Here is a 23,691-nt window from a genome sequence, read left to right as displayed (position 1 = left end):
CTTCCTCACTAAAGGAACTTTCCACAGTCAAATGGTCACCCCTCCCCCCATCAGTCCTATAAAAGTACCTGCCAATCTCCTGCTCCAAGAGATTGGTACCTCTGAGCCACATGCTTTGTGCCTATCTCCCCATGAGAAGTCCAAGGATTTCTTTCATGGTTTCCCTTCCCCACTGCCTTTCTTTCCCTTTCTCCTAAATAAACTACCACCTTATTCTAACTACTTTTGTGTGCAAGAGGGTGTAATTCTTTAAAGAGAATTCCTAAGAACCCCAACCCCTAACCAAATCCCGTACCCCATTTCCCCCGTTACATTTGTGTCATATAAGGGAAACAACTGGAAAGACATAGGAGAAAAGGAGTGAGAAAGTACAGGTACAAAAAAGCAAAAAGCTCAGCAGTTCACATTTTGACTCATAAATTAAATTGTTGCAAGATTACATTTATAGGGAGCAGCTAGGTGGTACAGTGCATAAAAGCACTGGCCCTAGATTCAGGAAGACCTGAGTTCAAATCTGACCTCAGACACTTGACACTTACTAGTTGTGTGACCCTGGGCAAGTACTTAACCCTCATTGCCCCCCCCCAAAAAAGATTATATTTATATACTTAAAAGTTTGCAAACCTTTCTTGTGAACTAATATTCACAAAAATCCTGCAAATTAGGTATTGTTATAACCCCAGATTTACAGGGAAAAAAAGCTTAGAGACTTTCCTAGAATCATATAGCTCTTTTTAGTTGGCAGAGGCAGGCTTTAAAGTTGGGGCTCCTGGAATTCAGATGAAGCATTCTTTATACTACATCACACCGAACTGCCTCTGTTCCATCATTTTAATTTAAGGGGATTACAATAAAATTCCTACTTCATTTTTACTTTCAGCTAACCCTTTTTTCCATCTCAGTGCCCAGAATGCTCATGCCTCTGAATCATTATCCACTTGTACTTGCCCATCTTCTCTCTTTGGCTGGAAAGAGAGCAGTAAAGAGTAAAGATTTGGGAGATGGGGAGGAGGGATTTGTTGAAAGAAAGGTCTCACTTCCTTTCAGGACAGAGCAGAGAAATGAGGACTAGAAAGAAGAGGCAAAAGAGCTAGGAAGACTTTGGTAAGTTAAGAGAAAACTGGATAACTGCCATCAAAAAGCTTGAGTCAGCACCCATCTGCAAATTATTTAGGACTAGATGCGCCCACAATCTTGCCAAGGCCCACTTCCCAATTTGGGGATTCAGTTTAAGATAGACACATCTCTTAACCGGCCACCTTGCCTTCCTCCCTTCCCCAAGCAGGTTTCCTGCCTCTTTCCCCAGCCTTTTCCCCATATGTTGCCTTCCTCTACTAGAACAAAGCTTAAACTATGGGTCAAGTAACTGAATGTGGGGGTCAAGAAAAATTTGGCAACAATAAAAGGTTATGTATGTCTATTTTATATACCTATATACCTGGGGTCCAGTAAAAATGTCTTGGGCAAAAAGAGGTCACAAGTGGAAAAGTTTAAGAAGCCCAGGTCTAGAATGTAAGTTCCTTGAGGGTAGGGCCTGTTTTGTTTGCTTTTATTTGTATCCCCAGTGCTTACCACACATTAAATACTCAACAAAAGCTCTTATCTATCATCCATAAATGACAAAGAAAACTCTGAACAATGACATTAAATAAACATGCCTTGTTACTTACCCAAATCAAATGAATGTAGCATTTGATGGCTTTTGGTGAAAAGAGCTCTTTACTGGAGGGATGTAATTGTTCTACGATTTTATAACCCCAGGCCATAGGAGGATAAGTTTAAGGGAATATGTATGTTTAGGTGGAGAAATGATGAGGGTGGAGAAATGATGAGGGATTGGGGTAGGGGAATCGTCATAATTATCTTAATATTTGAAGGGCCATCATGTGGAAGAGAGATTATTAGCCTTTTTCTAGCCAGATGACAAGCCTAGGAGTGATGAATGCAAGTTACAGGGACTCTTATTTCTGCTGTACCTGAGGAAAATCTTCCTAGCCAGTCACCTCGATGATGCAAAAGTAGAATGGGCTGCCCCAGGATGTCATCAATACCATGTGACATGAATTTCGATGCAAAAATTTTAAATAAGATATTAGCCAGGAGATTAAAGCAAGTGATCACCAGGATAATACACTATGACCAGGTGGGATTCATACCAGGAATGCAGGGCTGGTTCAACATTAGGAAAACTATTAACATAATCAACCACATCAATAAGAAAACCAACCAAAATCATATGATTATCTCAATAGATGCAGAGAAAGCTTTTGACAAAATCCAGCATTCATTCCTAGTAAAAACACTAGAGAGCATAGGAATAGGTGGAGCTTTCCTTAAAATAATAAGCAGTATCTACCTAAAACTATCAGCAAACATTATATGTAATGACAATAAGTTGGAGGCATTCCCAATAAAATCAGAAACAGGTGTCATGGGGCACAGAGCACCCCAGAAGTTCTCTGGGGCACATCGAGGAATCTTCTCCTTGAGAAACTAAACCAGAGGACAGATAACACCTAGAGAGATAAGCTGAACCAAATCGGACAGAGCTAGCTTCGGATTCCTACCCTTCATTCTGGTCTCCCTTACCCTGGGGAGATAAATTTGGGTGTGGCTTCAGTCTTTGTGTTCTGAAGAGGGATTGTAGCCACCCCTCACCCAATTCTCCCAGCTACCACCAATGGGGGATGGTCCTTTCTCACTAAAGGAACTTTTCACGGGCAGATGGTCCACCCCCATCAGTCCTCTATAAAAGTACCTTCCAGTCTCCTGTTCGAGATTTGGTACCTCTGAGCCATGTGCTTTATGCCAAATCTCCCCATGAAAAGTCCAAGGATTTCTTTCATGGTTTCACTCCCCCCACCCTTCCCTTCCCTTCCCTTGCTCCTAAATAAACTATCACCTTATTCTAACTAAGTTTTGTGTGCAAGAGGGTGTAATTCTTTAAAGAGGAATTCCTAAGAACCCCAACTCCCACCAACCCATACCCATTTTCCCACCATATCACAGGCATGTCCATTATCACCTCTATTATTTAATATTGTACTAGAAATGTTAGGTTTAGCAATAAGAAAACAAAAGGGAATTCAATGAATCAGAATAGGCAAGGAGGAAACAAAACTATCCCTTTGTAGATGATATGACAGTATACTTAGAGAATCCTAGAGAATCAACTAAAAAACTACTTGAAACAATCAACAACTTTAGCAAAGTTGCAGGATATAAAATAAATCCACATAAATCACTAGCATTTCTATACATGACCAACAAAGTCTAGCAGCAAGCGATAGAAAGAGAAATTCCATTGAAAGTAATGGTAGCCAGGGCCAGCTAGATGGCGCAGTGGGTAGAGCACTGGCCCTGGATTCAGGAGTACCTGAGTTCAAATCCGGCCTCAGACACTTAACACTTACTAGCTGTGTGACCCTGGGCAAGTCACTTAACCCCAATTGCCCCTCAAAAAAACAAAAAAAAACAAAAAAAGAGAAAGTAATGGTAGCCAATATAAAATACATGGGAGTCTACTTGCCAAGACAAACCCAGGAACTCTATGAACACAATTACAAAACACTTTTCACACAAATAAAATCAGATCTACATAATTGGAAAAGTATCAATTCCTCATGGATAGGCCAAGCTAATATAATAAAAATGACAATTCTACCTAAATTAATTTACTTATTCAGTGCCATACCAATCAGACTATCTAAAATTATTTTATAGGGCTAGAAAAAATAACAAAATTAATCTAGAAGAACAAAAGATCAAAAATATCAAGGGAACTAATGAAAAAAAAATGCACAAGAAGGTGGGCTAGCTGTGCCAGATCTGAAGCTTTACTATAAAGCGGCAGTCATCAAAACTATTTGGTACTGGCTAAGAAATAGAGTGGTAGATCAATGGAATAGGTTAGTCACAGAAGACATAGTAGTAAATGACTTTAATAATGTACTTTTTGATAAACCCAAAGACTCCAGCTTCTGGGATAGGAACTCAGTATTTGACAAAAACTGCTGGGAAAACTGGAAGATAGTACGGCAGAAACTAGGCATAGACCAGCATCTTACGCCTTGTAGTAAAATAAGGTCAAAATGGGTACATGATTTAGACATCAAAGGTGATACCATAGGTAAATTAGGAGAGGAAGGAATAGTTTACCTCTCAGATTTATGGAAAGGAGAACAGTTTATGACCAAACAAGAGACAGAGAATATTATGAAATGCAAAATAGATTACTATGATTACATTTAATTAAAAAGGTTTTGTACAAACAGAAGCAATGCATCCAAAATTAGAAGGGAGGCAGAAAGCTGGGAAACAATTTTTATAGCCAGTATTTCTTTTTTTTAATTAATAAAGTATTTTATTTTTTTCCCGTTACATGTAAAGCTAGTTCTCAACTTTTCTTTATACAAACTTTCCAATTTCAGATTTTTCTCCCTCCTTCCCCTCCCTCCTCCCTCCCCTAGACAGCAGGTAATCTGATATAGGTTATATATATATATATGTGTGTGTGTGTGTGTATGTATATGTATATGTATATATGTGTATATATATGTATATATGTATATATATGTATATGTATATGTGTATGTATACACACATAATAACATTAATCCTATTTCTGCATTAGTCACGTTAAAAGAGAAAAATCAGAGTAATGATGAAAAACCTCAAAATAGAAAAGACAACAGCACCAAAAAAAAAGAAATAATATGGTTCATTCAGCATCTATACTCCACAATTCTTTTTTTTTTTCTTGGATTTGGAGATCCTCTTCTATCATGAGTTCCCTGGAACTCTTCTGTACCATTGCATTGGTGAGAAGAATATAGTCCATCACAGTAGATCAACACTCAATGTTGATGATACTGTGTACAATGTTCCTCTGGTTCTGCTCATCTTACTCATCATCAGCCCACACAAGACCCTCCAGGTTTCTCTGAACTCCTCCTGCTCATCGTTTCTTACAGCACAATAGTATTCCATTGTATTCATATACCACAACTTGTCCCCAATTGATGGGCATCCCCATAACTTCCAATTCCTTGCCACCACATAAAGAGCAGCTATAAATATTTTTGTACATGTGAGTCCCTTTCTCCTTTCCATGATTTCTTTGGGAAAAAGACCCAAAAGTGGTATTGCTGGGTCAAAGGGTATGCACAGCTTTATCGCCCTTTGGGCATAATTCCAAATTGCTCTCCAGAATGGTTGGACCACCAACAATGCATTAGTGTTCCAATTTTCCCACAGCTTCTCCAACATTTATTATTTTCCTTTTTTGTCATTTTAGCTAATCTGACAGGTGTCAGGCGGTACCTCAGAGTTGTTTTAATTTTGCATCTCTCTAATCATTAGAGATTTAGAGCATTTTTTCATATGGGAATAGATAGCTTTGGTTTCTTCATCAGAAAACTGCCTGTCCATATCCTTTGACCATTTCTCAATTGGGGAATTATAAATTTGATTTAGTTCCCTATATATTTTAGAGATGAGGCCTTTATCAGAAGTACTGGCCACAAAAATTGTTTCCCAGCTTTCTGCCTCCCTTCTAATTTTGGATGCATTGCTTCTGTTTGTACAAAAATTTTTTAATTTAATGTAATCAAAATCATCCATTTTGCATTTTATAATATACTCTATCTCTTGTTTTATAGCCAGTATTTCTGATAAAGGCCTCATTTCTAAAATATATCAGGAACTAAATCAAATTTATAAGAATCTCAAGTCATTCCCCAATTGGGAAATGGTAAAAGGATATAAACAGGCAGTTTTCTGATGAAGAAATCAAAGCTATCTATTGCCATGTGAAAAAATGCTCTAAATCACTATTGATTAGAGAAATGCAAATTAAAACAACTCTGAGGTACCACCTGGCACCTATCAGATTGGCTAATATGACAAAAAGGAAAATAATAAATGTTGGAGAAGCTGTGGAAAAATTGGAACACCAATGCATTATTGGTGGAGCTGTGAACTGATCCAGTCATTCTGGAGAGCAATTTGGAACTATGCCCAAAGGGCGACAAAGCTGTGCATACCCTTTGACCCAGCAATACCACTTTTGGGTCTTTTTCCTAAAGAGATCATGAAAAGGGGGAAAGGACCCACATGTACAAAAATATTTATAGCTGCTCTTTTTGTGGTGTCAAGGAATTGGATGGGGATGCCCATCAATTGGGGAATGGCTGAACAAGTTGTGGTATATGAATGTAATGGAATACTATTGTGTTGTAAGAAATGATGAACAGGCAGATTTCAGAGAAACCTGGAAGGACTTACATGAACTGATGCTGAGTGAGACAAGCAGAACATTGTACACAGTATCAACAACATTGGGTGTTGATCATCTGTGGTAGACTTGACTCTTCTCAGCAATACAATGGTCCAAGATTGTTCCAAAGGACTCATGATGGAAAATGCCTTCCAATCTAGAAAAAAAAGAACTGTGGAATCTAGATGTAGATTGAACCATACTATTTCTACTTTTTTTTGTTTTTGTTTTTTGAGGTTTTTCCCTTTTGCTCTGATTCTTCTTTCACAGCATGACTAATGCAGAAATATGTTTAATGCGATTGTACATATATAACCTATATCAGATTGCTTGCTGTCTTGGGGAGGGGGGAGGAAGGGGAGGGAGGGAGGGAGAAAAATGTGAAATTAGAAATCTTAGGAAAACAAATGTTGAAAACTATCTCTACATGTAACTAGAAAATAATAAAATACTTTTATGATAAAAAATGCCACATGACAAGATTTTCAAGTAGAGGTTAGATCATCATTTGTTATGATGGTAAAGAGGGGATTCCTGTTTACAGTTACAGATTGAATAAGATGACCTCTTGAATCCCTTTCAGCTCTCAGATTATATAGTTCTGTTATTCCCATTAGGAACTTTACCCTTTCTGCTGTAACAAACTGAGGTGAGTTATATGGAAGTGTTCTGAAGAGTATATAATACCACTTAACTAACTGTTCCCACTTCATCTCAAAGGACAGTAGATTACCACCCTTTGGTTCTTCATTCATTTGAAGGCTTTTATTCAGTCTTGTTCCCATGTATTCCCCCAGTGTTATTTTCTCCAGGCTGGACATTACAGATTTCCACTTTGTCTTTAAGCTCTTAATTTTTCAGCCTTTTTCATGGCTAAATTCTCTAAGATATGCACACTGGCACTAGCATCTAAGCATGTACAAACATGTCTAGACACTTTTATATATACTGGGACCCTGCCTTTGTGTTCTGGACCCCCCATGCTATCACTGTATTCCTCTCCCTCACAACTCCTACAACACTTAGGTTCTTCCTACCACATTCAACTCCATGAATTTGGGGACATTTCCAAATGTTTTTAACCAAAGAATTAAGATGAGATTGACCAATGATGAATGAAGAAGCATATGGTAGGTATGAGCAGGCTTCAACATATTCAAATAAAGGAGTATGGTCAATGGAAGGGACACTGAATTTGGAGTTAGTGGGATCAGTGCGCATCCCAGTTGTACTAAGTACTACCTGTTTGACATTTGACTAAGACATTTAATCTTTTATCTGTAAGATGAGGGGGTTGAAGTACATTATCTCTAAAGTTCTTTCTAGCTGTAAGTATGATTCTAAGCTAATTATAAATAAAAAGTAGTATAAAAGTTGTTACCAAAGAAACACATGAGTGAAAAAAGGTGTAGTCATATGGCAAGGGTAAGGGATAACTTATTGACAATTCCATGAATGTCCGTGGAATGTAAAAAAAATAGAGATGGGCACCTCAGTATAGTCATGGACCCCTTGTGAGGGACACAAAAGAGAGCAATACAGAATGGGCAAGCATGGTTTGTGGTTTGCATTGTTGTAGAGGATGACTATATTCTTGAGATCACAGATGCATTTGAGTATTTCAAAATTTAATTGTATCCGGAGGGGGGAAAAACTGCCTACACTTAAGTGCCCATCTTTCAGGTTTAATCTTCTAACACCCCACCCCATCACAACCCTTCCCTCCAATCATAGCCTCTTTCTGTGGCCTTTAAGAACATATAAAGAATTCTGGGGGAAAAAAATAATTCTGGGGCATGATCAAGACCTTTTCCTACCCAGCCTCAAAACTTGATTCTTCCCTTCATCACCAGCTCTGTTTTTATGCTTGGCAGTCTTGTAGATCCTACCAGGATGTGGGTGAGTGGATCAGGCTATAGCTTCCCTAATGACCTTCCTTTGGCTAATGAATGTCATATAGGTAGTTCATTCCCTTCTGGTTAGAGAATGGAGAGTTATGTCTCCTAGTCATTTCTTTCTTCAGTCCATTCTTCACCTGGTGGAAGTCAGAAGTGGAGAGGAGAAAATACCTGGTCATCCCGGCATAGGAAAACTAGGATTAAAACCTTAGCTCTGCCTTTACTAGCGGTTTGAACTTGAGCACATTCACTTGTCCTGAATTTTAGTTTCTTCAATTGAAAAATGGGGATGAAAATGCCTGCTTCATAGACTCATTGTGAAGTTCAATTGAGATCAAGTACTTTGTCAGCTTTACAACTGTACAGATGTATGTGATGGCAGTAATGATAACCATTCTTCTGATCCTCCCTTTTCACTGAGTCTATCCATACTGCAGATACTTCAGCTGCCTGTAGGCCCTATTCTCCCATTTGAGACTTTATCTCCTCCCCCAGGTTCCTCAGGCATGTTAGAAATGCTAAGCTAATGGAAATAGGAATCTTGGTTCCCTGGCCTAAGATGACAAATCTTTCTATTTTTTCGACCTTTTGATTTCATCTTCGTGATCTAACCTGATTTTCCATCTTCCCACTGTTAGAACTAGGCAACAGCCAGGTCAAGGGCTTGGTTCTGAAGTAGTGAGTTGAAGGAATAGGTCATAGTTGTAGACAGGAGGACAAACCCCATTTTCTTCCCTTTCCCCTTCCTATTGGAAGCCAAAATGGGGGAGTGCTGCAGTTGGGGTGGAATATGGGTGTTGGGTTACTAAGACTCCCCGTGTTATTCTGAAAGCCACTTACTTTTCAGTGATGACCCACAAGCCCTCTATGGTTGTGAGAAGCACTCTCCCCTCCTCCATTAAGTGAAAGTATGAACCACTTCCTTGTCTGGTCCCCTCTAGCCACAGAGCCCCAGACATTAAGAGTGTTTGGTTTTGGTGAGGGTTTCCAAACCTTCCCTTCCTCCATTTCTCTCTCCCTCCCTGTTTTTCACCTCGATCCCTTTGTTCATTCCCCTAATTTACCCACTATCACCACATTTTTTAAAGCCATGTCTGACCTACTTGGATTCGCTAGTACTGCTTCCTGTCCTCCTCCTCTCTCCCTCACCTCTGCCCCCCTCTCCCCCACCTCCCCAGGCTCCCCCGCAAGGCTGGGCAAGCAACATCAAAAGTAGGGAGGAGAATTCTGCTCTCAACACCCATCGCATCCCAACTCCTTCCCCTTCCCCCTCCAGCACCAGAGCAGATTCACACTAGGGCCCAAGAAAGACCCACTTTCCTAGGCAGGAGTCCCGGGACTAGCAGTGTTGGTGGCTCCACCTCAATGGCAGAGACCCCTCCCTTATCTGGAGTGGAGGAAACGATTTTAGTTCATCCCATCCTATCCCTCTGGTAACCAAACAGTGGGAAGCTCCTCTGATAGAGGCCAGGATCCCCTCAGGGAACTGCTAGGCTGAGATAAGCAAGGTTCCGGCCCCTCCCCCGAACCTCCCCCCCAGCCCCGCCCCCTGCGCCCCCGATCTGTAGGAGCTGCAGAAGCATCAGTCACAGCAAGCAGTAAATGAGGCAACAGCTGCAGTAGCACCCGAAAAGACTCCTGCTCCATCTGCATCTTCTCCATCTCCATCTTCAGCTCCAGCTCCAGCTCCAGCTCCAGGCGCCCCCCCCCCCCCCCGCCCCGGCCAAAACCCGGTTCCGACACCACGGACAGCACCCGGGCTTCAGTACCGCGGACAGCGCAACCCCCCCCCCCCCCGCATTCCCCTGCGGGTTGCGGAGCGGTGAGCTAGCCTAGGGGGAGCAAGGTAAGCTATGCGGGCGGGATGCCCCGGCTCCCGCTCCCCATGGCGCTGCTCCTCAGCCTTGGCCTCTTCGGGCTGTTTCCAGGTAAGGACATTGAGTCAGCCTGAGACATCCGAGGGGGCGGGAGTGGAGAAAGAGCAGTATGCTCTTGGAAGGACCGGTGTTCCAGGGAATTAGGGGAGACTTGGGGAAGGGAAGGGGCCCCAGAGAATATAGGGGACAGGAGCCGGTGAGGAGAGAGACGTCTCAAGAGCAAAAATGAGGTGGGGTATAATCTCGAAGCTCTCTTCCAAATGTAATATGCTGTGATTAGGACCATGGGGGGAGGGGACGGTTGGAAGGAGAATGGGGGGCAGGAGAGGGGGGGATAGAAGATCAAAGGAAGGGTTCACCACAGGAGTGAAGAGAGGAACCTGAGATTTAGGGAGAGGGAAAGGAATCCTGTACCTGATATGATTTGACTAGTTATTTCAACCCCACAGGCAGCTCTCAAACTGGGTCACCATACAGACATGAGAGAAAGAAGGGATGGGATCTCCACCCTCTTAGTGGGAGACAGAAGATAGGTGGGAGATGGAAGAGGAGGGACTGTGGGGGCTTGGGAAAGGGGTGAGAAACATTGCTGTATCTCAATGTGTTGAGTGTACTGAAACAAATAAATGAGCACTTTATGTGTGATTCTGCTAGCAACCCTGAGAGAGAGCAGGCACTGGGGGGAAGAGAATTGTGAGGGTTAATGTTAGTGTATGACTGAGGGTACACTTAATCAGAGAAGAAAATGTAGTCAGCCAGAGTGTATAGATGATAGATAGAGGAACATGTAATCTCGTGATGTATGTACGTCCCCGAGAAGTGTCTGAATCTAGAATGAGAAGGTCCTCCTGAATATGTTAAGCATGTGACCAGATACAAAGAAGTGCGGGGAGCAAAGACATGAAGGCACCACAGCACACACAAACAAAGACTTACTTAGTACTTGGGTCCACAATAGGTAAACCCAGATAACCCATACTTAATACTGACCAACACAGAAGCAGAGGACACCCAGACAGACACATACGTTATTGACACAAATAGCTGGGCTCCGAGGGACAGAAAGTGAGAGATATGTGACAATCTGCTTTTGGCCCTCATCCCCTAGAAGTTGTGACTGACTTCTGCCTAACGCAGAGAAAAGGGAAATCTCAGTCACATGTTCCAAGCTCCAATTCCACCCTTTGAGGAGAATAAGGGACAGTCTGAGGGACTCTCTTCTGTGTCCCTCAGTACAGGGACCCCCTTTTTGGGAGGATGAGCCTCAGTCTGTTGTCTTCTGAGGATTTTCCTACATGTTCAACTTTTCCTTTGTGATATACTTAATAACAATTCTCAAAAAAAGACAAATAAACAGAAATTCCAATAAAAATCATAACAAACACCTTGCATTTTGATAAAAGAAAAATATAATTTATAAAATAATAATAATTTATTCAGCCTGCATTCTCTTCCAATCTGTTTTCCATCTTCATGTATATATAGTTTTGTTGCTTTTAAAGAAGATATAGGGGCAGTTAGGTGGCGCAGTGGATAGAGCACCAGCCCTGGAGTCAGGAGGACCTGAGTTCAAATCTGGCATCAGACACTTGACACTTACTAGCTGTGTGACCCTGGGCAAGTCACTTAACCCCAATTGCCTCACCAAAAAAAAAAAAGATATAATCCTTGTTACCCTCTGTTTCTTTCACTTAACATCACTTTGTCCTTTCATATTTCCTTTTTTCTTTATAATAATGTATTTCTATAGTGCTTTTAAGGTTACAATGCCATTTGTCATTAAAACTTGATGAGGTAGACTATGCACATATCTCCATTTTACAGATGAAGAAACTGAGACAATAAGAGGTTAAGTGAATTACTCACAGTCACACATCCAGTAAATGTAAGAGTCAGGATATTTACCATTATTATTTATTTATTTATTTGCTTGATTGGATGGCTGGCTTTTTTTTTTTTTTTTAACCAGATCTGTGTTTTCTTTACCATTGCCAAATGATAACCTTCTCTGCAGCTTATGGCCTTAGGAAATTGACTGAGACGCTACGGGTTAAGTGATTTGCTCAAAATTACATGGCCAGCAGGGGCAGCTAGGTGGCTCAGTGGATAAAGCACTGGCCCTGGAGTCAGGAGTACCTGAGTTCAAATCCGGCCTCAGACACTTAACACTTACTAGCTGTGTGACCCTGGGCAAGTCACTTAACCCCAATTGCCTCACTAAAAAAACTAAACAAAAACCCAACAAAATTACATGGCCAGCAAGTATCAGAGGCAGGATTTGAACCGAGGTCCTTCCTGAGGACCAGCACCTCTTTCCACTACAGAACATTGCCTCTCATTTTTATGACCCATATCAATCAATCAAAAGGCATTTATTAAATGCCTACTATGTGCCAGGCACAGGTAATCCATAAAGATATGTTCGGTGGCATACATGGAACACAATTTTGGGGGGTGATAAGTTGTTTAATTTTTTATTATGAATTATAAAATTATCAACAAACATGAACATGTCCATATTGGAAGGTAGAAAAATGAGGATTGTATGTGAAACTGTGACTCTATTAGATATAACTTGTTTTAAACAAATCCATATTAATATTAAATTAAAAATTTAACTACCTTAAATTTAATTAAAATCTATACTAAATTACCAGCATTGCTTTGTTGATATCTGTCCCATTCTGAATTTCCTTCTGCTCCCTTTTGTGTATTTTAATATGTTTTATTAATTTTTTTGTTATCAGAACTACTCATTCAACATTCCCCTCACCTTTCCCCTCCCTAATTAAAGCTCTCCTTTAAAAGAGAGTCAAAGGGGCAGCTAGGTGGTGCAGTGGATAGAGCACTGGCCCTGGAGTCAGAAGTGCCTGAGTTCAAATCCGGCCTCAGACACTTAACACTTGCTGGCTGTGTAACCCTGGGCAAGTCACTTAAGTCCAATTGCCTCACACACAAAAAAAAGAGTCAAGCAAAGGAAATTTATGTTACATTGGTTGTGGCTGAAAAATATGTCTCATTCTGAAGCTACAGTCCATCATTAAGAGGTGGGAGGCATGCTTCATCATTAGATATACTGTCTTATTTAGCCCTTATTCATGAATACATTGCTTCCATGTTTCTTTTGCTATTACAAATAAAACAAACATACTCAGATTGTTGGATTCAGAGAGGTAGCATTGGCAGAATAAATAGAGGGCAGGCCTTAGAATCGGAAAGACCTGCTTTCAAGTCCTGCTTCTGAAGCACATTGTCTGTGTGACCCTGAACAAAGCCACTCTACCTTTTAGTGCCCCAGGCAGCCCCCCTAAGACTCTGAGTTTCAGACAGGTTACCAATCTGCACAAGAGAGTTTGACATATTGGTGAAATCACACGTCCAAAACACCCCCCACCCCACCTCCATCAAAATCTTTTTTAAAAAGCAAGGAAGGGGGGCAGCTAGGTGGCGCAGTGGATAGAGCACCGGCCCTGGAGTCAGGAGTACCTCAGTTCAAATCCAGCCTCAGACACTTAACACTTGCTAGCTGTGTGACCCTGGGCAGGTCACTTAACCCCAATTGCCTCACTAAAAAAAAAAAAAAGCATGGAAGGAAGGAAGGAAGAGAAAGAAAGAAAGAAAGAAAGAAAAGATCCTTATGATAGTCCTGGTAGTGAGATCAAAGAATGTAATCAGTTTTGTAAATGTAAGTTTCCAGATTGCTAACCAAAGAGACTGCTTCAATTCATCATTCCACCAACACTGTAATAACATACCTATTTCAGTAGCTCCAAATTCAGTAGTACTGAATTTTATTATTTTACCTATTTTTGCTAATTCAATTGGTATGAAGTGGTACCTCAAAGTTATTTTAATTTTCAGTTTTGTGATTATGAAAGAAGTAGAACAATTTAAAGTCATTTTTTGCAATGTATGTTTCCTCCCAAAACTAAACACACTGGTCGCTTTATCACTTATGACGTGGTATTAGATGGATGAAATTTTCATCCATTTCATATAGATACTAAAATAAGGTTGTTTTTCTTTTTTTTTTTCTTTTTTTTTTTTTTTTAGTGAGGCAATTGGGGTTAAGTGACTTGCCCAGGGTCACACAGCTAGTAAGTGTTAAGTGTCTGAGGCCGGATTTGAACTCAGGTACTCCTGACTCCAGGGCCGGTGCTCTATCCACTGCGCCACCTAGCTGCCCTTTTTTCTTTTTCTTTTTTTTTTTAATAAGGTTGTTTTTTAAAAAAGTTATGTATACACTTTGTACTTTTCTCATGAAGAGAGAGGAGAGTAGGGTTGTGGTCTGAGGGCCTAGATATTCTTCCTACCTTGGCATCCTGTCCCTTGCATGGGGAGGTTGTCCCAAAATGCCTTGAGGGGGTCAATACATTTGACTAACTCTTCTTACCCCTCTTTTGCACTCTTTCCTACTCTACCCCAGGGGTCCTGGCTACAGACACAGAGGAACGGTTGGTGGAACATCTCCTGGACCCTGCCCGCTACAACAAGCTCATTCGACCAGCCACCAATGGCTCTGAGCTGGTGACTGTGCAGCTTACAGTATCGCTAGCCCAGCTCATTAGTGTGGTAAGTTAGAAGTAATCTCAGTTCTCTGGCCCTTCAATCTCACCTTTGTGCTCCTGAATTCCTTAGGATAAGAGGGTGGATTCTCACTTGATAAATCCAACCCATTGGTGTGATTTGTGCATATGTGTGCATACGGATCTCATGTGTGCCTCCTTTGGGGGGGGCGGGGGGAGCGGTTCTCCTGGATTCTTGAAGTTGGCAGGTCTTCTCTATTTGGTCCTCAGGCATATGTGTGTTTACTTGGGAGGGATATGGGAGAGGTCAGGCTAGACTATTCATCAAGGCCTCCTTCTGTTTTAGCATGAGCGGGAGCAGATTATGACTACCAATGTCTGGCTGACTCAGGTGAGTGATCTAAGACTCTCCCCTCAATGCCCCTCTCCTTTTCAGACTGTTTCTCTTCTTCCATTTGCTCTTTCCTTCTATAGTTGCTTTTTTCTTGCCCTATTTCTCTAATCATTATCAAAGTTACTGTTTCCCCTCATACTTTAAGAAATACTTTCTGCAATTCTCTAATGTGTTTATCATATGATATTGTGTATTGTCTGAGTCATTTATTGTGAGCTCCATGGGGGGAGAGACCCTTTCTTTTTCTTTTTCTTTTTTTTTTTTTTAGTGAGGCAATTGGTGTTAAGTGACTTGCCCAGGGTCACACAGCTAGTAAGTGTTAAGTGTCTGAGGCCAGATTTGAACTCAGGTACTCCTGACTCCAGGGCTGGTGTTCTATCTACTGTGCCATCTAGCTGCCCCAAGACCCTTTCTTATCTCAACTTTGCATTTCTCCTCATGCCTTTGGTGCTGCGTACACTTTAAAATATTTATTGAATGAATGAGCCTCCTCCAGGCCTGCCTGTCCTAAGTGCTCCAAGACCTCTTTTGTCTCATGACTACCTATCCTTTGTCTTCAGTATCCCTAGTTTATGTCATAACAGATAGGAAGAGAATAGTCGATGAGAGTACTATCTGGATTTTGAACAGCTTTATTGAGATAGATGTAGTTAGTCAGTTAATAAACATGTTGAGTGCCTACTATAGGCCAGGTACTATCCAAAGACAAAAGACAGTCCCCTCTCTCCAGGAGCTCAAAGTCTAATAGGGGACACAACATGCAAACAACTATGCACAAACAAGATATAGACAGGATAAATTGCAAATAACAGAAGGAGGACACCAGTACTAAGGAGGATTGGGAAAGGCTTTTTTTCCCAGTGGAAAGATGGGATTTTAGCTAGGACTTGAAAGAAGCTGGGGCGGGGGGCGGGGGAGCCCACAGCTAGGTGGCACAATGGATAGAGCACTGGCCCTAGATTCAGGAAGATCTGGGTTCAAATCCAGCCTCAGACACTTGACACTTACTAGCTGTGTGACCCTGGGCAAGTCACTTAACCCTCATTGCCCTGCCAAAAACCAAAAAAAAAAAAAAAGAAAAAAAAAAAGAAAGAAGCCAGGGAAGCCAGGAGATGGGGATAAGGATAGAGAGAATTCCAGGCATGAGGGCAGGCATTTGCCTGGTGTTAAGAAATACAGTGTCTTGTGCAAGGAAACTGCATCTACAATCTACAGAGGGTAACTGGATGGTAGAGTACATGGTGGAGAGTCAAGTATAAGATGGTTGGAAAGATAGGAGTGGTCCAGATTGTGAGGAGCTTTGAATGCCGGACATTTTATATTTTGGCCACGGGAGTTTATTGAATAGGTGGGCACCATGGGCAGATCTTTACTTTAGGAAGATTGACAGCTGAGTGGAGGATGGATTGAAATGGGGACAGACTTGAAACAGGCAGACCCACCATCAGGCTATTCCAGTACTCCAGACCTGCACCATGACGGTGGTAGTGCCAGAGGAGAGAAGGGGATAGATGATGATGATAGATAGATAGATAAATGTTATGAAGGTAAATTTGCCAGATCTTAGCAAGAGAATGAATGTGGGAAGTGTGAGAGAATGAGGAATTAAGGATGACCTGTAGGTTGTGATTTTGAGTGACTGGGTACATAATATCCCCAACAGTAATAGTTCCCTATGTAAATTCATAAGGGGGGAGGGATTGAGGGGAAAACTAGTGAATTCAGCTTTGGAAATTTTTGAATTTTATATGTATGGGGGACATCCAGTTTTAGATGTCTATTAGACAGGTGGAGATGCAAGTCTGGAGGAGGATAAGAGAAAGGTATGCACTGGAGAAGTAGATTTGGGAATCATCAGCAGAGAGGTGATAATTGAATCCATGGAAGCTGATGAGATCATCAAGTGAAATAATAAAGAGGAAAAAGAGAAGAGGGCCCAGCATAATACCTTTGGGGACATCTACCTTTAGACTTGTATGAAGATTTGGCAAAGAAGACTGAGGAGTGGTCAGACAAGGAGAAGGAGAATCAGGATAGGCTATCATCACAGAAACCTAGAAAATACAGGGTATCAAAGAGAAGACTAACTGAAAGTATCAAAGGCTGCAGAGAGGTCAAGAAGGATGAGGACTGAGAAAAGGCCATTGGCTTTGTTTTTTAATGTACAATTTCATTTATTTAGAATTTTATTTTCCCCAAGTTACATGTACATACAAATTTTGAAATCAATTTTTAAAAAAAACTTTGTATTCCAAATTCTCTTCCTCCCTCCCTCCTCCCCCCAAGAACTAAAGTAATTCAATATAAACTACACATGAGCAGTCATGCAAAACATTTCCACATTAGCCAGGTTGTGAAAGAAAACAGACAAAAACAAAACTTCAGATAAAGGAACTAACAAAAAAAATTATGCTTCAATCTGTATTCAGACACCATCAGTTCTCTCTCTGTAGATGGACTGCATTTTTCATAAGACCTTCAGAGTTGTCTTGGATCATTGCATTGCTGAAAATAACCAAGTCATTTACAGCAGATTGTATTGCTGTTATTTTGTATACAGTACATTTCATGTTGCAGTTTCCTTGCACAAGACACTGTATTTCTTAACACCAGGCAAATGCCTGCCCTCATGCCTGGAATTCTCTCTATCCTTATCCCCTTTAATGTAGAAGCTGATAGATCTTGTGCTATCCTGACCATGGTTCCACAGTATTTGAATTATTTCTTTCTGGCTGCTTGCAATATTTTCTCCTTGACCTGGGAGCTCTAGAATTTGGCTATAATATTCCTGGCAGTTTTCCTTTTGGGATCTCTTTCAGGAGGTGATCAGTGGATTCTTCCAATTTCTATTTTACCTTCTGCTTCTAGAATATCAGGGCAATTTTCCCAGACAATCTCTTGGAAGATGATGTCTAAGCTCTTGTTTTGATTATGGTTTTCAGGTAGTCCAATAATTTTCAAATTATCTCTCCTGGATCTATTTTCCAGGTCAGCTGTTTTTCCAAGAAGATAGTTCACATTGCCCTCTATTTTTTAATTCATTTGGATTTGCTTTTATTGTGTCTTGGTTTCTCATAAAGTCACTAGCTTCCATTTTTTCAATCCTAATCCTAGACAATTATTTTCTTCAGGGAGCTTTTCCATTTGGCTTTTCAAACTGTTGACTTTTTTCTCATGACTTTCTTGCATCACTCTCAGTTTTTCCTCTACTTCTCTTACTTTATCTTCAAAGTCCTTTCTGAGTGCCTCTATGGTCTGAGACCAATTCAAATTTTTTTGGAAGCTTTGAATGTAGGAGCCCTGACATTGCTATCCTCTTCTGAGGGTGCACCTTGATCTTCCTTGTCACTAAAGAAACTTTCTATGGTCTGCATCTTTCTCTGTCACCTCATCTTGCTTATCTTTTACTTGACTTTTAACTCCTTCTTAAAGTGGGGCACTGCTTCCAGATTGTACTGTCCCATGCTTTAGGGGGTCCCAGGTGGTACAGTTTAAGGAGAGGCATGTTCTGTACTCGCCTGGCCTGTGCTCTGGTCTGAAAATAACTCCAGGTCTATTTGCTTTTCAACCAGAAAACAAAATTTTTGTTTAATTGGATTGATAGCTCTGGCTAGCCTGCACCCCTTTCCCACCTGGGCTGCTGCCACTCAAGGCTGCTTCCTGGTTCCCAGCAGGGGTAAAACAACCGAGTTCCACCTCAGTGCCAGAAGAGATCCCTGTAATCTCCCCCTAGCCGACCACTCAGCCCTCTTACCAGACTGTGAGCTTAGTTCCAGAAGATGCTGGCAATGCAGCCGATTTAGAGGCTCTGGAGGTCTTCTCTGAGACTGTGTAGTAGGAGTACTGGATTTGAAGCAAAGACCCGGGTGGATTTCTGAGACTTAGCTAGACAATCTTTCACATGTCACATCCTCTTTGGGCCTCAGTATCTTTATCTGACCTTTGGCCCATTCTTTCAGGTCCCTGCTCAGAATCAAACCTCATAGTCACAGCTTCACATTGGAAAAAAGAGGCCATTGGATTTGGCAATTAAGAGATCATTGGTAACCTTGGACAGACCAGTTTTAGCTGAATGATGAGGTCAGAAGCTAGACTGTAGAGAGTTACAAATAGAAAGTGGAGGTACCTCTTGTAGATGGCCTTCTCAAGGAGTTTAGCCAAAACAGGGAGATGAGATGTGGGTCTATTGCTAGTGGGGATGGATGGATCAAGTGGGGGGTTTTTGAGGATGGGGAAAACATAAGCAATATTTGTATACAATAGGGAAGCAGCCAGATGATAGGGAGGTAGATATTGAGAAGGTGGGAATGCTGGAAGAAGCAATCTGCTGGAGAATGTGGGATAGAATGGGATTACTTGTTCATTTAGAATCTTTTGCCTTGGTAAATAGAAGGGCCACCTCTTCATGTGAGATAGAGAAGAAGAAGATAATGGCAGAAGGCATTTGGGTGATAGAGCCTTCCCCAATTCCTTCCCTTTTTTCTCCCTTTTCCACAATCCTTGTGAGCCTCTAGCTCCTCCAATCCTTTCTATTGTTGGAATGACCCCTTCTTACCTGGTCACTTCTCTGGCATCTCTCCCCAGGAGTGGGAGGATTACCGGCTCACCTGGAAACCAGAAGAATTCGACAATATGAAGAAAGTGCGGCTCCCTTCTAAGCACATCTGGCTTCCAGATGTTGTCCTCTATAACAAGTAAGTAGCCCTCTAGCAATGGGGAGGGAAGGAGGATGCTCTTAGAAGTCCTTGGTGGGAGGGTCAGTTGAGCTAGAAATTTAAAAAAACAAAACAAAACAAACTAGTTCAAGGTAGATAAAGGGAAAGGAAACAGCACATAGACAGTGACAGAGGCAAGCAGATGTAGATATAGACCAATTGACAAATGGGATATATTTTTTTGCTTGTTTCTGTAAGGGAAATTTACTTTTGCATTTTTGAAAAAATATTAATGAAAAATAAACCATATCTTGCTATGGGTTACAGCAAGTATTTAACCAAAATGATAAGGAAAAGAATTGTGCCTTGAGGATATTTAAAAATTATAGTGAACATTAGCATTAATGAAACATTACCTGAAAGAAGACACACAAAAATTTACCCTCTTCTCTACATGGTAAAATAATCTGAGCTTATCAATGAGCTGAAAGAACCAATCAATTTGGAACATGGAATTCTGATATTTAAAAGTGAAATGTCACTGTGAGAAAACAGTTTATAAAACTGAAAACAAACCTTTAAACGAACTAATTCAGTTTATCACAAAGCTTGGTGTAGTACCAATGACTAACGTGGGGAAGAGTTGCTTATGAAAAATATGTCACATTCCAATAGTACTAAAACCACAAAAATAAATATGAAAGATCTCAGGCTCTTGAGAAAAAAATTATCTCTCTATAAGAGCTCTCAAAATTAACATGTCAAAGGGACCCAACTTTATGGCAACATATAATAGGCAAAGTACTTTCATCTAGAAAGTGTCTGTCTTTAAACACTCGGATGTTTTTAAGTTCCAAGGGATCCTGAGTCTCATGCTTCTAGACCATTAAAGTACCCGGAACTCTCTATAAAAAAACATTCCCCTTCCCCCATTTCCCTAGGTGCAAATGAGATAATTTGAGCTGCTACTCTGACCCCTAGAGCCAATAATGATTCCTTGTGATTCACAGAATGTTAGAGCTGGAAGGGATTTCAGTAGTTCATACAGTTTAACACCCTTCCTTCCCTTGCCCCTCCTTTTTTTTTTTTTTTTTTAGTGAGGCAATTGGGGTTAAGTGACTTGCCCACGGTCACACAGCTAGTAAGTGTTAAGTGTCTGAGGTCGGATTTGAACTCAGGTCCTCCTGACTCCAGGGCCAGTGCTCTATCCACTGCGCCACCTAGCTGCCCCGTCCCTCCTTTTGCACACACAAAACCCCAGAAATTAGTAGTAGGAGCAAAATTAGAATCCAGATCTCCTAAACTCCCAGGTTAACACTCATGTATTGAGGGTGTGGTAGGAGAGAAATTGTTTTTAAAAAAAAAAAGATTGCTTGTCAGTTGGCTAGGCTGCTTTACTTGGAGGCAGGGTCAAATCAGAAGGCAGGGGTGTGAAACAAAGAACCATTTGAGATCCCTTCCTCTCTCACCAAGGAATCCCTCCCACATCCAGGGGCAAGAAACAATTTCTCTACGGAGTTCATCCTTCCCTGTCTCAGAAACTGGCTGCCATCCCACTGCTTGGCGTTTCAAAGCCTTAATCCCAGGGCTCCTCTATGTTTCACCTCAAATTTTAATACACTTTGCTCACCACTATCAAGCTCCATCTACTTCAATCTAAGAAATACCTATACCTTTCCATTACCACCTACCCTTTATCCTCTTTCACTTTTGAAGGTTCCCACAGGCTATTTTCCCAGCTTGAAATAAGCTCTTTTTACCTTCTGCTCTTGCAGTTCCCCCCCCCCCACAATAAGCACATCTCCCCACCCTGTCACCCACTCACCCACACCCACACACTTTCTTAATCTTGTTCCTCCTTCCTTCCCTTCAGAGAACCTTGTTAACCTTATTATTCAGAGAACTGATTAACAGTTTGGTCCGTTCCCCCTCTCTTCCATTTCCCTATTCTTTCCTATTCCCTCACCTGATTTTTTTTGGGGGGGGCGGGGCAATGAGGGTTAAATGACTTTCCCAGGGTCACACAGCTAGTAAGTGTCAAGTGTCTGAGGTCAGATTTGAACTCAGATCTTCCTGAATCCAGGGCCGGTGCTCTATCCACTGCACCACCTAGCTGCCCCTCCCTCACCTGATATTGAGAACACCATCTGGCTGAATCATCTGCTCTTGTTTCTGTGCCTTGGAGGATGAGTGTGGTGATGGTGTCTTATATCCCTCATAAGACTAAGAGCTTCCTAAGTGCAGGAACTGAAGTTCCTTCACCCTCTAGATGACCTATTTAGTCACACAGGACAGGGTAGGTCCTTGAAGGCATGAGACTTGATTGATTTCCCCTCATCTTCCTCCTCCCAATCCTCTTTCAGTGCTGATGGGGTATATGAGGTCTCCTTCTACTCCAATGCTGTGGTTTCCTATGATGGTAGCATCTTCTGGCTCCCACCTGCCATCTACAAGAGTGCCTGCAAGATTGAGGTCAAGCATTTCCCCTTTGACCAGCAGAATTGCACCATGAAGTTCCGTTCCTGGACCTACGATCGCACAGAAATTGACTTGGTACTGAAGAGTGAAGTTGCCAACTTGGATGATTTTACACCCAGTGGTGAATGGGACATCGTGGCCTTGCCTGGCCGGCGGAATGAAAATCCAGATGACTCCACTTATGTGGACATCACATATGACTTCATCATCCGCCGCAAACCTCTCTTCTACACTATTAACCTCATCATTCCTTGCATCCTCATCACCTCCCTTGCCATCCTGGTCTTCTACTTGCCTTCTGACTGTGGTGAGAAGATGACCCTCTGCATCTCTGTCCTATTGGCTCTTACTGTCTTCCTCCTGCTTATCTCCAAGATTGTCCCACCCACCTCACTGGATGTGCCGCTGGTCGGCAAGTATCTCATGTTCACCATGGTACTGGTGACTTTCTCCATCGTCACCAGTGTCTGTGTCCTCAATGTCCACCACCGATCACCTACCACCCACACCATGGCCCCTTGGGTCAAAGTTGTCTTCTTGGAGAAGCTACCTGCTGTCCTTTTCATGAAGCAGCCACGCCAGAACTGTGCCCGGCAGCGGCTGAGGCAACGAAGGCGGCAAAGGGAGCAGGAAGGTGGTGGTGGGCTCTTCTTCCGAGATGCCCCAGGGGCCAATTCCTGTACTTGCTTTGTCAACCAGGCCTCTGTCAAGGAGTTTGGTGGAGTTTTTGGGGCTGAGTCGGCTGAGTCGGCCAATGGCTTCCGGGGGCGATCCGGTCCTGTTGGCCCATGTGGCTGTGGGCTCAAGGAGGCTGTAGACGGTGTGCGCTTCATTGCTGATCACATGAGGAGTGAGGACGATGACCAAAGCGTGAGTGTGAGGGGTAGGAAGAGGGCTGGAGAAGTAGAGGCCTTCCCTTGGCAAGTGGGGGGATAGAGGAGGTACAGACAGCATGGTGGGCTTGAGTGATGTCCTAACGACTTAGTGTATAAATGATTTGGTCAGTCAAATTTCTTTTAGCACTCATAAGACACATTATAGATTATACCAGGCAATTATACACATACACACATGTAAACATATATGTCTATAAACATAGACATATATGTATATTTGTGTGCATACACACATACAGATGAAAACATCCTTCTCTTCAAGAAGGTCAGAATAATAAGGTGTTGACACTTACTAGCTGTGTGACCCTGGGCAAGTCACTTAACCATCATTACCCTAAAAAAAAATTTTTTTTAAAGCTCTTTGGGGCGGCTAGGTGGTGCAATGGATAGAGCACCGGCCCTGGATTCAGGAGGACCTAAGTTCAAATCCAGCCTCAGACACTTACTAGCTGTGTGACCCTCGGCAAGTCACTTAACCCCAATTGCCTTACCAAAAAAAAAATAATAATAATAGAGTGCAATCAACAGAAATGGAAACAACCCTGGATTTGGAGTCAGAGGAACTTGGCTCTGATGCTTTCTGCCTGTATGACTTTAGGCAAGTCATTGACCCTCTCTAGGCCTCATCTGTAATGAGCGAGTTGGACCAAATGGTGTCTGTGGTCCCTTTAAGCTCTAAATCTGTGAACT

General features: G+C 41.8%; 1 protein-coding gene across 6 annotated transcripts in view; it reads left to right on the top strand.

Annotated features, from left to right (window-relative positions):
• The first annotated feature begins 9,736 nt into the window (after nucleotides 1-9,736).
• The window catches only part of CHRNB2 (cholinergic receptor nicotinic beta 2 subunit), a 28,699-nt gene continuing 14,744 nt past the window's right edge, over nucleotides 9,737-23,691 (top strand). For all 6 annotated transcript variants that reach the window (XM_044001037.1, XM_044001036.1, XM_044001038.1 and 3 more), the window contains exons 1-5: nucleotides 9,737-10,103; nucleotides 14,479-14,624; nucleotides 14,925-14,969; nucleotides 19,557-19,666; nucleotides 21,991-22,975. In XM_044001037.1, the coding sequence (XP_043856972.1) occupies nucleotides 10,040-10,103; nucleotides 14,479-14,624; nucleotides 14,925-14,969; nucleotides 19,557-19,666; nucleotides 21,991-22,975 (1,350 nt within the window). In that variant the 5' untranslated portion in view covers nucleotides 9,737-10,039. The remainder of the gene's footprint in view (nucleotides 10,104-14,478; nucleotides 14,625-14,924; nucleotides 14,970-19,556; nucleotides 19,667-21,990; nucleotides 22,976-23,691) is intronic.

This window comes from Dromiciops gliroides, chromosome 4 (assembly GCF_019393635.1).
Source record: "Dromiciops gliroides isolate mDroGli1 chromosome 4, mDroGli1.pri, whole genome shotgun sequence".
Taxonomy (NCBI): domain Eukaryota; kingdom Metazoa; phylum Chordata; class Mammalia; order Microbiotheria; family Microbiotheriidae; genus Dromiciops; species Dromiciops gliroides.
This window is presented reverse-complemented; position numbering and strand designations above follow the sequence as displayed.